General features: G+C 42.2%; 1 protein-coding gene across 4 annotated transcripts in view; it reads right to left on the minus strand.

Annotated features, from left to right (window-relative positions):
- The window catches only part of TRPM3 (transient receptor potential cation channel subfamily M member 3), a 262,509-nt gene extending 250,255 nt beyond the window's left edge, over positions 1–12,254 (minus strand). For 2 of the 4 annotated variants that reach the window (XM_057305538.1, XM_057305537.1), the window contains exons 1-3: positions 12,151–12,254; positions 6,602–6,681; positions 4,978–5,182 (exon numbers count right to left, since the gene is read on the minus strand). In XM_057305538.1, the coding sequence (XP_057161521.1) occupies positions 4,978–4,980 (3 nt within the window). In that variant the 5' untranslated portion in view covers positions 4,981–5,182; positions 6,602–6,681; positions 12,151–12,254. Of the gene's footprint in view, positions 1–4,977; positions 5,183–6,601; positions 6,682–12,150 lie in introns of those variants that run through there. The other 2 variants (XM_057305539.1, XM_026519360.4) reach the window with 1 other exon arrangement.
- Between the last annotated feature and the right edge of the window lie 1,833 nt (positions 12,255–14,087).

Here is a 14,087-nt window from a genome sequence, read left to right on the forward strand (position 1 = left end):
GATCTATGATTGGGACCAGAAGTTTACGTGATAAATTCTTGTTTTATTCTCAGTTTCAGAAAGGCCCCCCAAAGGTACTGCTAATTCAGTGGCCTAAAGACTAAAAGGTAGAAAGTAGAAATCAATGGAACAAATACCAAACCCCTCAAATACCTGACCATGCTTATGTAAAGCTGCTTGGTTACCCAACACCTAGTGATTAGCTATTTTATTTTGTGAAATGGGATTCATTTAATTTCATATTTGGTATGTGTCAGTCAGTGATGAGTCCCAGATTAAATTTGCATAATTCAAAGACAGACAATTAAAAAAAATTACATTCAATCTCAAAGCGTTTTAAGAGTATAAAACTGTAGATGATGTGTTGCCAACAGACTCCCCACCCCCTGGAGCGTCCCCCCACCTCAGTCCTCCCGATTCCTTCTCACGCTCCCACTGGCAAAGCTCAGAGAAGAAGGCTTTCATCCTGGAAGACTCAATGGTTAGAGCTTTAAGAGTGACAATGAAGCAGAGGAACAGTTATCTAAATTATACAAAAACTATAATAAGGGGCTCAACCTGATCTAATAAACAGAGTGAATAGCAAGGGAAAAGCTGAAGATAATTATGTGAATGACTTGAGAGGTTTAAATACAAGTCCTTAATTAGGTTATACTTACCTGGTCCTCAAGTCAGCTCAGCATTAATTGGAAGAGATGATTAGTAGCGAATAAGAATCTGTATAATCAAGTCCAGCACTGTCCCCTTTTCTAAAGAACTTATAGCCGTAGCCCCGGATAAAGAAGAGTCTTTGAGAGAGGACCCAATGTCTGCTGTGGGGCCATCTTGCGACTGCTAAGTCAGTTTTAAAAAGCTACCTAGAACTCACTCTAGTAAGACAATGTCTAACCCAGACCCTTAGTATCTCACTATCTTCTTCCTTGCTCCTCATGTTCTGACTTTTATGGGGCACCTGAATGAACTGCCAAGTCCTCCAATAATTGCCCAGCAATGGCATCTGGAGCATGCAATTTGGTAGGATGTGGCTTGGTGCCAAGAAGAGAAAGGAGCGAGGATCCATCACTCACTGCCAGCTACGAGGGTGTCTCCTGCCTGGGTCACAATTTCTTGGCAAAGCGAGAGAGACGCTGGACCCGTTGCTACTGCACTTTCCCAGGCTTGTCGAGCCTGGGAATTGAGGACAGAATACCACAAAGTGCTGGGAAAAGCTCAGAAAATGGTTCTACTAACCTAGGATGTAATTTTACAAAGACCGCCTCCTGCTCGTAGCTTTTGAGTTTAATTAACCTCATCAAATAATAGTAATTTTCTAATTCTACTGCAAAGTTTTCAAAAACCCTTATAAGAGAGCTAGAAATACAATAGTAATTAGCTTCCCTTCCAAACATCTCCTATAGTCTATACCAAGCATACACGACAGAGAGAAACAGAACTGACGGCGAGTCCTGAGGAGCGTGGGTTCAAGAATTATCTTTGTTGTTACATAACCGAGTAACTCTCAGAAAAGAATGTAACTTCTCTGGGCTCCGGTCACCTCATATAAAACAGGTAGAGAGGTTGAGATTATTTAGTACTTTTGAAGCCTGGCTGAACAGAATAACCTGGCTAATTTTTAAAATCCTTAAAATGCCCAGGTTTCATCCCAGAACAGTGAGGGAGACTCTCTGGGAGTGATTCTTGGCCACGGGCAGCTGTAGTATCCCACCGGCCACTGAGATCCTCCAAGCAGAGAACCACTCCAGTGTCTTTGGCCACCAAAGGTCTGCGATGTCATGCTGTACTTCCGACGTGATGACACACCGACATACTGTTTTTGAGCAGATACAGTGCCCACATGGCCCACCACGTTTTCATAAAGATTCTCTTTCCTTCAACTGAACCTTCTACCAAACTCCAGCAGGTTCTGCCTCACATTATGCTCAGACCATCATGGCATTTTGAAGACCCAAGTGCCTCGTCTTGGGCTTTCTTGAAGGTAAAAATGTTATATATAATTTTTTTAAAGTAATAAGGGTAAAAATTAATCTGCCCTCTAGAGTTTTTTGCCCACTTCGCTAAAAATCATCTCAACTTTCAAACATTCTTGTCAGGAACCGGGATCAAAGACATTAAATTAGTTGATCTGTTCCCTTCAATCCTAGTGAATATTTAACCATGCCTTCCCCATCTGGACACTGACATCCTTTAACAAACAGTAGTTGCTGATTTTTCCCTCCGTCCAAACTGCATGCCAGTTTGCTGGGGAGGGCAAGAAGTAAGGAAGGCCCAGGTTGGCACAAAACCACCATCCCGCCCGATAAAGCCAGACATCTGACCTGTTGTCAGCTCCGCCCCTTGGTCTAGACAGGAGAATCAGAATAATTCAAGGCTAGGTATTCAAAGTGGACAAAATGCTCACTGTCTCTGAATAGCAGGGACCTCGCTCACTAAATATTTGGTAGTACAAAAAAAAAAAAAAAAAAAAAAAGACAGACAGAAAGAAAACTGGTCCTTGTTTGGCTGATTAGACTCTGAAAGAAAGGTTTCTCCTCGTAGTGTCTGTTATGAGACTGTGGAGGACATGTGAGACCTAATCTCAGGGCTGGCTTTGTAGTCACACTGCTCAGAAAGGCAGTACTTAGAGATACTTGCTGTCTTGAAATCCTTAACAGTTTTATCCTTGAATCTGTGTTTTGTACATGAAGTTTGATGAGACGGTAGAGCATGTCCAGAGGGCTTGGGGCCTCAGCTCACATGGGGTCCACGGTCCCACATCTCACCTCCTCCTGCTGCCTCCCTGGGACAGGGGATCTCAGCCACCCGCTCCCACCTCTGGTGTTCCGGCCAGTGCAGCCTCCACACCCCAATCTCACCTGGGGCAATAACGGGGTTTGTGGTCCATCATCACCCTCCATCCCTGACTGGGACCTAAGTGCAGGAGAGGGGAGGGGCAGGGTTGGGTGTATTCCCTGTAGCATTTCGGGACAGAGCAACAAAGTAGCTATCTCTGCCTTAGGCTGGCTGTACTGCGGTGTGTTTCATTGGTGACTTGGTGGAAATTCTCCCCCCACACCAGATACCGAGCATGTCCCACTACGGAGACAACCATTCCCTGGATTGTTGCCTGTCTACTGTGAGTTGGGGTTGTCAGCTGTGGGAACAGGGAATGGCTTTCCCTGCCCCAGCTGGGGGCCTACTGGGATCTACTAATCACGTAGCTGACCCTTCGTAACCTGATGGTCAACAGATTATTCTGGGTTTCATAGAGCTACGTGGGGCTGGGAAGGGCTATCGAAGTTCGATGTCATATGTATTCACACTTCCAGAGCAGCCTGAAATATTTGCCTCTTCAAGTTTTTCCTCTGCTGCTAAATGTCATAATATACATATATCATATATCACCTGTGTGACATGGGTACAAAGCTTGCGGGCACCATTCAAGCTCCCTGTGACGTCACTTGGGTATACCACTCCACCATGGTCATTGCCTACTAAGCCACTTCCTCATCTGTGGCACTCTTTTTTGGGGGGCACACTTCACTCTCAACATTTTCATAGTCTCATCTCCAATGAAGAACTTTGGCCCTTCATGGATCCATTTCTATCCCTTTGCTTTTTCTTTTCTTTTTCTTCTTTTTTTTTCTTTTCTTTTCACCTTTCCTTTCCTTCTTTTCTTTCTCTCTTTTTTTTTTTTTTTTTGCAGCACTTTTCTTAAAGGATGAACTTACGTGACTTATAATTAATGCATGGTTCCAGAGGATCCCCAGTGTATATGGTTCAATCCCATACTGGGAATGGGAATTGTGCGGAGCTGGGGACTTTAATGACTTTGTGTAGGGCAATACATCCCTTGGGTGGTGGATGAGGATACTGCCAAATTTCCATCACCCTTGGTTCTGTACAGGCCAAGACTAACTACCCCCCCTGCTCGTGCCACTTTATTCCCCAGACCTTACTGGGGGCTGCACGTAGCATCCTCTTCTTCCCAATACACTGCTCAAAATTGTTTTTACTCTAATGTAGAACTCAGTATTGATTTTCTTAGGGAAAAACTATGAGAATAGCTCAGTCAGCCATTCGTGGTGAAGAAAATCCTGCAGCAGTAGGGGACGAAAGGGGAGGAGAGAAGAGAGGGGAGAGAGGTGGCTTTTTTGCACATTTTTAGTCTGTGACTAGTGTGAAGTGACTCCCCTTGCATTTTTCAGTATGCTTCTCTAAGCAGAATTTCCTCTCCACACTTGGAAACCTTCGTGGTGTGCCTTAAAGCAGCCACCTCCAACTGCTCCACCCTCAACTAACCCTCTCTGTTACAAGCAGGCTTGTTGAAATATAGCATTTCTAGAATCTCCTGGAAAAAAATCTGTCGGCCAAGTAGGGAGAGGTTCATGATGAAAGCTGAAATTTAGAAGCAACAGCTCTTAGAAGTAAAATTTGTATTATTTCCTAAAGCCTCCGTCCCAAACAAAACGCTTTTCTTATGGAGCTCTTCTACTGAGAACGTTATTGAACACAGCTGTTGGAGCAAAAGCACTCACTTTAGGTGGCAAGATCTCTCTTAGAACAGTCTGGGGTGATCATTTCTACCTTGAATTGAAAGAAATGCTAGTTACTAATAGAACAAAACAGAAACCTAAAGGTAAGTTTTTTTTTTCTTTTTTACCAAAGGAAACAGAAAAACATGCCCTAAGGGATGAGACCCAGAGAGCAACATAATAAACAGTGGCTCACTACAGAAAGCCACTTGTTATTATTAGTAGTAACAGTAGTCACTGCGTTCGATAATCATACTAATTATTCAAAAAATCCTGGGAGGAAGCTTTTCTTTCCCCCATTCTATAGAGGAGAGTGGAGATGCACAGGGCCAAGGTCATCAGAGCCTCTTGCCCAGCCTGGATCTGGCAGAGGTGGGATTAAATCCAAAGGCTCAATCTCCAGCTCTTCACCTCTCCTTTGCAGGACTTGAGAATTTGGGAAGCAACTGAATGGGTTTCTGATTACCATGGCTTTGTTGGAATGGCCACCACCTTGGAACTCAATGGTCCCAAAAGCATCCGTCGGGCTGAGTTGAGTGTGCTTGCTGATGGACCACTTCTCGGACTGGATGTCATTTCGGGAAAGGCGACTTTCATTTTTCTCATTCTGAAGAACGGAGATACTGGGAGTAAGGCCCACATGCTGGCCGATCAGACGCCCACAGCAACACCTGCAACAGAAGAGGTCAAAGTGAATCCCTTGTATCTGCCGTTATTGGAACATCCACTTAAGGCAACCTGCCAGAGAGATCGACACACCATAGCGAGCCGGTCAGCTCTTGGGCAGAGCCCCACGAAATGGCTCTTTCAGGCAAACAGTGAACTCAGGATTTACCTGACATACAAATGGTCTTTTCCACCCCTCCCCATTTTCCTTTAGCTGGATAAGCCATCACATGCTTCCTGGCCTTCTCCACCCACCCCTTTCAGACTTGCCATATTGTTCGGGATCGGAACCTGCGGGGGGGAAAAAAAAGCCCTATCGATTTTTCTACTTCTCACTCCTCCCATCCATTAAATCTTGCATGAAAGCCGCTATGCAGCTTTGAGGGAAGAATATTAGCATGCACATTTAAATAAGGACTCTCACTCATACATGAGTCACAACCTGACTTGTCTTTCCCCAATTGACATTCACTGTCAAATATCCAATTCTGAGAATAAAAACCTACAGCTTAAGTGTTCCCAAAGAAACGACAAAAATATTATTCACAAGATATTTGAAAACAAAAGTCCCTCCTCACATCATGAAAATGTCCTTCATACTTTTCCACTATTGCTATTATAACAATTGGTAATAATACCAACACGTTTCCTTCATACTTTACTTGTACCACTATTATAATTTTTAATAATAATACTTATACATAGTTATCAGTTATTAAATACAAATGATGTCGCATTCATTTTATGAGTAAAATATTGCAGTTTTGAAGGTCAGGAAATTTGCTCAAGGTTACACAGCTGGTCTATATGATTCTACAGTCTGTACTGTAAATTGCTTGGTTATGTTGCCTTTTCATAAAGGTATTTCCAGACATTCATATGCTACCACATCCCAAATGCGTCCGTCCTACCTTATATGCTGTTAATCTTTAAGGCAAATTCAGGGAGGTAAGCATGGTCCTAAAGATAAAGTAAGTAGGATACTAAAAATGTGCTTAGACAGGAATCTGAAGGTCAGCAGTCTAATTAGTAATCTTCTAGGAGTCTTTTATTTAAAAAGCTCTTTTTCATTATAGCTGAGGATGTTGGTACAAACTAAGCATTTTGATGAAATGCTTAAAAGTGAAAATCAGTAACCATACTAAAAATACACATAACCCACTTACAGACAGTGATTAATTCCTTCCCAATGGGGTATCTGTTATTTTGTACAGTCTCTTAAAGAATTAACTGTAGGCATGGCATATTATGGGGTGTATACATGTAAGATTGCTTCAGAAATGCCCAGCAAAGACTAAAAAAAAAAAAAAAAAAAAGGATCTTTGACATTGGTTCCCTTGCAATGGAGAGTGATTACCATTGTAGTTTTGTTCCCGTAATTGCTACGCTGTGTTCTCACTTCATTATAGAAACAGCAAGATTACCTATGGGGGTCTTTGGTGCTGGGTATGATGTGAACACATTCTCTTTTATAAAATGCTCTTTCTATCCAGGATTTCTGAGCCTGAAAAAAAAAAAAAGAGGAAAGGTGAACATAACCTTCAAGTATTTTTGTCTAGGAAGCAAAATTTATAATCATGTAATAGGCTGGTATCTCATAAACCGAATTGAAATTGTGGTTACTTCACACATAAATGCTGCATGTAACAAAACCAGTTGCTGCCAGAACCCGTTGATTAGTTAATGTTATACTATTGAGTCAAAGAAAATGACCATAATAAAAAAAAAATGTTAGTGATGGAACCATATACGAATTCTTAATGACTTCTGAAGGCAGAAAAACAATGCTATTCACAGAGAAAACGAGAAACACAGAGCAGTATGTGTATATCCCTGTACATAGCAAATATTCAGTGGTGGGAGGAGATATATGTAAACAAGTATGAGGTTCGCATGGCTCACACTTCCATTGATTTCCCTTGTAGAAAGAAAGAGAAACGGATGCCTGGGAGGCTCAGTCCATTGAGCTTCCAGCTCTGGATTTTGGCTCAGTTCATGATCTCAGGGTCATGAGATCAAGCCCCACGTTGGGCTCTGCACTTGTTGAGGAATCTGCTTGAGATTCTCTCTGTCCCCCTCCCCCTGCCCCTCCCTCCACCTCTCTAAAAGGAAAATAAAAAAAGAGAGAAATGGTCAGAGAACTACACAACTCAAGAGCTCTGATCCATCATGCTGCTTTTTCTAAAACCCTAACTAGCAGTGCTCAAACACAGCAGGAAAACAAGGAAATGGAAGCATAAGGAGATAAATGTGCTTGTACCACAGTCCAGAACCTTCACAGGTAATGCTTTTGGAAGGACAGAAGACAGCACTTTTTCTTTCCCTTTCTTTTCTTTTGTAATTCCACACGTCTTTAAGCACGGGAAACATAGCTTCTTAGAATGGGCATTGTTGGGACTGTCTACCAGGAAGTCTGGCCACTGAGATTGGGTTCCCAGCAGGATAAAGGAAGCTCCAGCAAACTGTACCATCTTTGTTCCAAAGTACAGTGTCCATCCCTCGGCCCTTCACCCTTTTCTTTACCAGCTCTTGAAAAAGTAGAGGAGTCTCCCATGAGATCCCGTAAGCTACTCGGAAGATTCCTTTTCTAAGTATTTAAGACAGAAGTTGTTACAGCATCCTGTAAAGTTATTTCCATATGGTATCATCTTTTCTGTAACACAATATCAGGATTAAATTTATACTCTTGAAATATACAGGGCCAAAGGGCAATGTGGCGGTTTACTTGGCCTCAGGGACCAGTGTTAACTGTTAGAAGCCCCCATATGTTGGTCGTAATTGATACTGACTCTGCCAAGGATCCAAACGTCTATATAAACTGTGTGAAGGTCTGGTTTGCTCTCAACCCTTAGCCTCCCATCTCTCTCTCCTCTCTCATGATGGAGTCTACACAAGCAGGCAGCACAGAAGGCAGTAGTTATCTCATGTGACAAAGTACATTGTAAAAGCAGCAACGTGGGGGATGCTGGCCTTTGTCAGTGTTTATGCACTGTCCACACGAAGGGGAGCACCCAGCCTGCCTCCGAGATCCCTCGGTCCAGGTGGCCCTCTGCACCCTTAAACCACAAAGGCAGCATTTGCAGTTGTTTGTCAGCTGGGCATGAAGAAAGCCCCAGTGTCTATTCACAAGATTTTTCTTCTCAAATATATAGAAAAAGCTAGTGGTTGCATCTTTGCAGCAGAAATGAGCTGAGCAGCGTAGATAACCAGGCCTTATCTTTGTGAAAAGCCTGTAAGTTAAACTATTCATAGGCTGTGATTTTTCCTAGACACTGAATACTTTCATTGATAACATCTCTTGGCAGAAAGACGGTAAAAATATTCCTCACTGGACATCTGAAACCAACTTTCCCTACACGTCGGGGAGCAGGAAAGGGAGAATGCACTTTCCTTTCTTCTTTATGGCCCACTTTGGCTAGAATTTAGAAGGATCTTTTGGAGAAGCATCTGCAAATTTTGGGAGTGCCAACCAATACTCCCTGAGAGAAAGAGGGCACAACAGTATCATGGATAGAGGGCGAGGTTTGCCATTAGAAAAAGTGGCATGAGTGGGACTCTATGCCATGGACAAAGTCACATAAATTTTGTGGTCCTCATTTTTTCTCATCTATAAAATGGGTACAGTAATAACAGCTGACACACCAACTTGGTATCATTATTATTTGGGTACCATGTTTCACTTCAAGAAAAGGGACCAGTGCTGGGTTGGTTCTTGTACTAAAAGTTCAGATGCAGGTTGAGATAAGAGCACTATGAACCTGCTGTAACAGACCTGGCCTAGTTTGATTTCTCTTTGTGTTAGGGATGGTAGGCTCTGAGAAGGCCTAGCCGGCCACTAAAAATGGTGTATAGAAAAGTTATTTAACTTCCCTGAGTCTTTTCTATTAACATGAGGATAATCATAACCACCTCGGAACATTGTTGTATTTACCAAAGCACATGATTCAGGGAGAGCACCTGGAACTCAGTAGGTGCTCAATATTTAACATTTACAAAGGGCTCCTCGTGTACCTGGAAATATGACATATATGTTATTATCTTCATGGATCCTCATAAGGACCCCATGAGGGAAGTACTACTATTATATTCATTTTACCATTGAAGAAATTGAGGCAGAGAGATGCAGCAAGTACATTTTATTTTATTTTATTTTTTTAAAGATTTTATTTATTTGACAGAGACAGCCAGCGAGAGAGGGAACACAAGCAGGGGGAGTGGGAGAGGAAGAAGCAGGCTCTTAGCAGAGGAGCCTGATGTGGGGCTCGATCCCAGAATGCTGGGATCATGCCCTGAGCCGAAGGCAGATGCTTAACGACTACGCCACCCAGGTGCCCCAGCAAGTACATTTTAAAGCCAGAGTTTGAACTTGTGCAGTGTGACTAGAGTTCACACTCTTACCCACTCTATTAAACTGTCTTTCCAAATTATATATTATTGATACTAAATACCCTTGATCTGGGCAGTGCCATCTGGGTATGCCTGGGAGTGTCTTGGTTTTTGGACAGAGTTGGACTCCTAGAGGCATGCCTTAGACTCAGTTCATACTTGCATCTTTCCCTCCTCTTTCCCCCTGTCTGTCCCCACATGTAGAGTAATACATACTCTGCTGTTTTTTACCTCTCTCATTAGGATAAAGGATTGGGATGGGACATTAGGAAGACACTGTAATAGGAGCAAGAAGTAAAAGGAGGCAGATCATTATAAGAGCTCTATAAAGAAATGTGATTCCTTCAACAGATGACTGGATTAAGAAGATGTGGTCCACATATACAATGGAATATTACTCAGCCATCAGAAAGAACAATTACCCAACATTTGCAGCAACACGGACAGGACTGGAGGAGATTATGCTAAGTGAAATAAGTCAAGCCGAGAAAGACAATTATCATATGGTTTCACTCATTTATGGAACATAAGAAATAGCAGGAAGATCGGTAGGAGAAGGAAGGGAAGAATGAAGGAGGGGTAAGCAGAAGGGAGAATGAACCATGAGAGACTATGGACTCTGGGAAACAACTGAGGGCTTTAGAGGGGAGGGGGGTGGGGGATTGGGATAGGCCAGTGATGGGTATTAAGGAGGGCACATATTGCATGGTGCACTGGGTGTTATATGCAAACAATGAATCATGGAACACTACCTCAAAAACTAAGGATATACTGTATGGTGACTAACATAACATAATAAAAAATTATTATAAAAAAAAAAAAGAAATGTGATTCCAACAGGATTCCCAACTTGAGAATCTGGGGAACCATGACAGATGAATTAGACTTTCCAAGGACACCTTGATTATTTGTCTCACTCATGGATTCCAGTTTCGACCTGGAAGGCTCTGGAAGTTTTACTCAGAATTACTACATAGAGAGATTGCCAACATGTTAGCTTTTAAAAATAAAGTAACTTGACTTGTTTCAGTTTAGCAACTTAATTACCTTCTTGAAGGTGAAAATCCTACCTCACTGTTAGTGAAAGGGATGAAGATCAATTTCCATTTCTTATTACCAGTAGATTAACCATTTCCCCTGCAAAGGCATGGAAAATTGGGAGGGGGTGGGGAAGGAATGTAGCATTAAAAAAAATCTTCCCAACATTCGTAATTGAACTGAATTCTCTCTGTTTTTGAGAAGAAAAGTATAATATACAAGAGAAAAAGTGCATTTATAACACATGAATTAGAAATCCCACAAAATATCGTGCGTAATTGATTATGCTCTACTGTGGTTTTTGCTGTATTGTGCTTTTATTCAGGTCTTCAGTGTGGGTAGATATTAGATTTCAAAATTATTTTCTTGAAGAGGGCAAATTTGATGTATAATCATGGTTTAACTTGTTCCCTAAACTAATTCCCTTTTCTTTTGTCCAACGGCTTTGAACTGCTCTGCGTGAGCTGCATCCTTGGCTTTAATATCCAAGTTAGTTAGCTCAGAACGGCTATCCTTGTTGTTGGAAAGCATGAAATAGTTTTGACATGCCATGCTTCTTACTGACCCTTTAGTTCTCTTCTAATGCAAAACTTCAATGGACGGAATGCCCTAAAATCTTTTCTTTTTAAATATGCTTCGGAAGTCTCGTGTACTCTTAGAAAAGATGGCTTCCATCAGACCTTAGAAAATCACTGTGCACATTCTTTTCTAAAGGTAGAACAGCCACATCCCCATGACCGAGTTCATGAAGGGCTATTTTCTTTCTTGTCTTTCTGCATTATCAGTCATGTGTGATGTGTAATAGGGAAGTGGTTTCAAAGGCTAATAACTAAAGGACATCGCATTGAAAACAAAAGTGAGGACTTTCACATTTTGAACAAAGTACAATAATCTACCCTCAAAGAATAAAGTACTAATTTTGCAAGTAAAATGTACAGTCAACAAAGGATACAAATGATAGAAATAAACAAAATCTGTACATATTGCCTCTAAAAGGAAAAAATATTAGGTTATTTCATTTAGTCAGGTTTCACTTCTTTGTTACCAAGGTTCTGCTACAAACATTAGTTCCCCCAATTACTCTGATGCTTCATACTTCTGACTCCCCACCAGCTACAGCATCAAGAACTTCTCTAGGCAGAAATGGTTTACAAGTACATATATCAACTCTGTACTAAATCTGTCTCCAGAAAGTCTTGGGAAGTGCTACTGCAATCCACCCTTTAGGAACGTAACTTAACAGAACAACAACAATCCAGACCACTAATCACAAGATTAGAGAGAGAAAAAAAGAATCCACTAAATCTATAGAACAATCCGAGTGAAATTTCACCATGTTCCTTATTTTGAGACTCTCCTGTTTCCAATGCACGCTCTGTCCTAATCAGAACAAAGCAGCAAAGAGCCAAAGGTACTGAATGCCTGTGTTCCTTTTGGACTCTAGCCTTCCTTCAGCATCAACCTGGGCATTCCTGTGGTCTTCCTCTAGGTCCCCCAGATCTACTTTTGGGAGGTTGAGCAAGAAGAAAACGAGCCGAAATCATTTTACCTGAGCACTGACTCTGGGTGGTGGCAAAGGCAGTCCCACGAGCAGCTCCTGTTGCTTTCAGTTTGCTGTGTCTGGGGCTGGTCATCCCGTTAATAATGCTCTTATGACCGCCCACTGGAAAAAAAGCCACTTGCCCAGCTCTTCCCCCAAGAGACGTTTCAAGTAAGCAATGAACTTGGGCAGATTAGCCCCTTGGAATGTGCCGCTTTGGGATTAGCCTAAGAATCCCATGGACATTCCCTTGCAGCCCTCAAACCCTGCTTGATTTGAACATCTAATCTGACGCCAGAAGAAAAACAAACCCCCGGAGAGATCGGATTTAAGTGGCACGAGTCCTTACAGGCTCTCCCCCCTTTCCTTTTTCCATTTTCAGAGAGAAGGCTTCTCAGAGTGTGATAAGGTGTTCTGAGTTCTGAAAAGTTCAACTCGGGAAAGCAAACCCTTCTAAGGAAACAGTGTATTAATGTTCCGAGTGGTTCGAACATACAAGGGGCATTGTTCCTTCCTCCCCAGAGAATGGATTCTTTAAAGAGGAACTGTTAACAACTCTGCATGTTTCAGAAAGAATAGTTTGGTCCCGGAACATGAGCCCAAGCAGAATAAAGTTGGACTTTGCCAGTGGCTTTCCACAACTTCTAAAATGTCAATAAATGATAAAACTTGTCTGGTTGCACGTCTCATCCTGGCCCCTCCCTTGCAATTGCAAACGTGTGATCAGAAACCTACACTCTCCCATTTTCGGTTCCCCCTGAAAAAGAGAGGAGCAGTGAACATTCCAGGATACGGACGCAGACTGAGAGCAGTCACACCAGGGTGACTTTTGACCTGCAGTGGCCCAACTGGGAGCTTCTGGCTCATGCAGAAAGGGCTCTTTCAAACATCACTCGTGGGTGAATCTTTCAGATAACAGTCCTTCTTACCTACGTAAGTGAACAAATTGGGAGAGAAAAGAGCTCCAATTTCAACAAGAATGCTTTGTAAAAAGTAAATATATAAGCATTCCATCTCCAAAGGACTGCTCTCTCCCCACAGACAGAAGTCAGAGCAGAAAGCGGGTATTTATGGCCAACAACCCAGGCTGTAAATCTGTGAGGGCAGTGCCACTTTGATTTTCTTCATTTTTCCTGAAAATACCCAGTAGGTGTTAAGCGAACGCTCACGGGGAGTCATAGTGTGAACTGGAGGACTGATCCCAAACTTCGATGGAATCCTTTGCCTTCTCCTTGCCTCTCTGTTGTTTCCAAGACTGATCTCCTTCAAACTCTGATCGATCATATACTGAGGTTCCCCAGACACAAGAATCACTAAATTGCTCAATGCCCTTCAACCAGGGAAGCAGTACACGCAAGTGGTACAGCAGGCTGAGCTTTCGCATGAAGCTCGTGATGGAGTCCCTGAGCTTGTCCTCAGGAGTCTGGCTACAGAGTGGTATGTCGTGACAGCCTTGATAATGTGCATCCCCTCTTTGCATGCCGTGGGAACACTCCCATGCATTCTAATCTCAGGGAATCACCAGAGATGGGAGCACACAAAGACGTCCATTGCAGCTTTACTGATAATACAGAAAAGTTGGAAATGAAAGTCCATCAACGGGAGGCTAACAAAACTATGGCTGATGCCATTTGATGATGATCAGATTCAAGTTTCAGAAGACTAATTACATAGAGAAATACATATCTTCACATTCTTAAGTGTGAAAAGCAGGCATAAAGTAGTAAGTGAATAGGTAGGAACACACTAAAGTGGAGACTGAGGCTAATTTTTATTTTCTTCCTTTTGTTTTTCTATTTTTTCCTAAGGTTTTTTCTTTTTTTTTCTTCCCGTAACCATATATTTGTAGTCATAAAACTATATTCTTTGTGGTCAGAAGGTTTTCAGATTTTTTTTTCCCCAGCTGGTAAGCTTAAGATAACAGGAAGTCACTGGGGAGAGTAGTT

The sequence above is a fragment of the Ursus arctos genome, unplaced genomic scaffold (genome assembly GCF_023065955.2).
Source record: "Ursus arctos isolate Adak ecotype North America unplaced genomic scaffold, UrsArc2.0 scaffold_33, whole genome shotgun sequence".
Taxonomy (NCBI): domain Eukaryota; kingdom Metazoa; phylum Chordata; class Mammalia; order Carnivora; family Ursidae; genus Ursus; species Ursus arctos.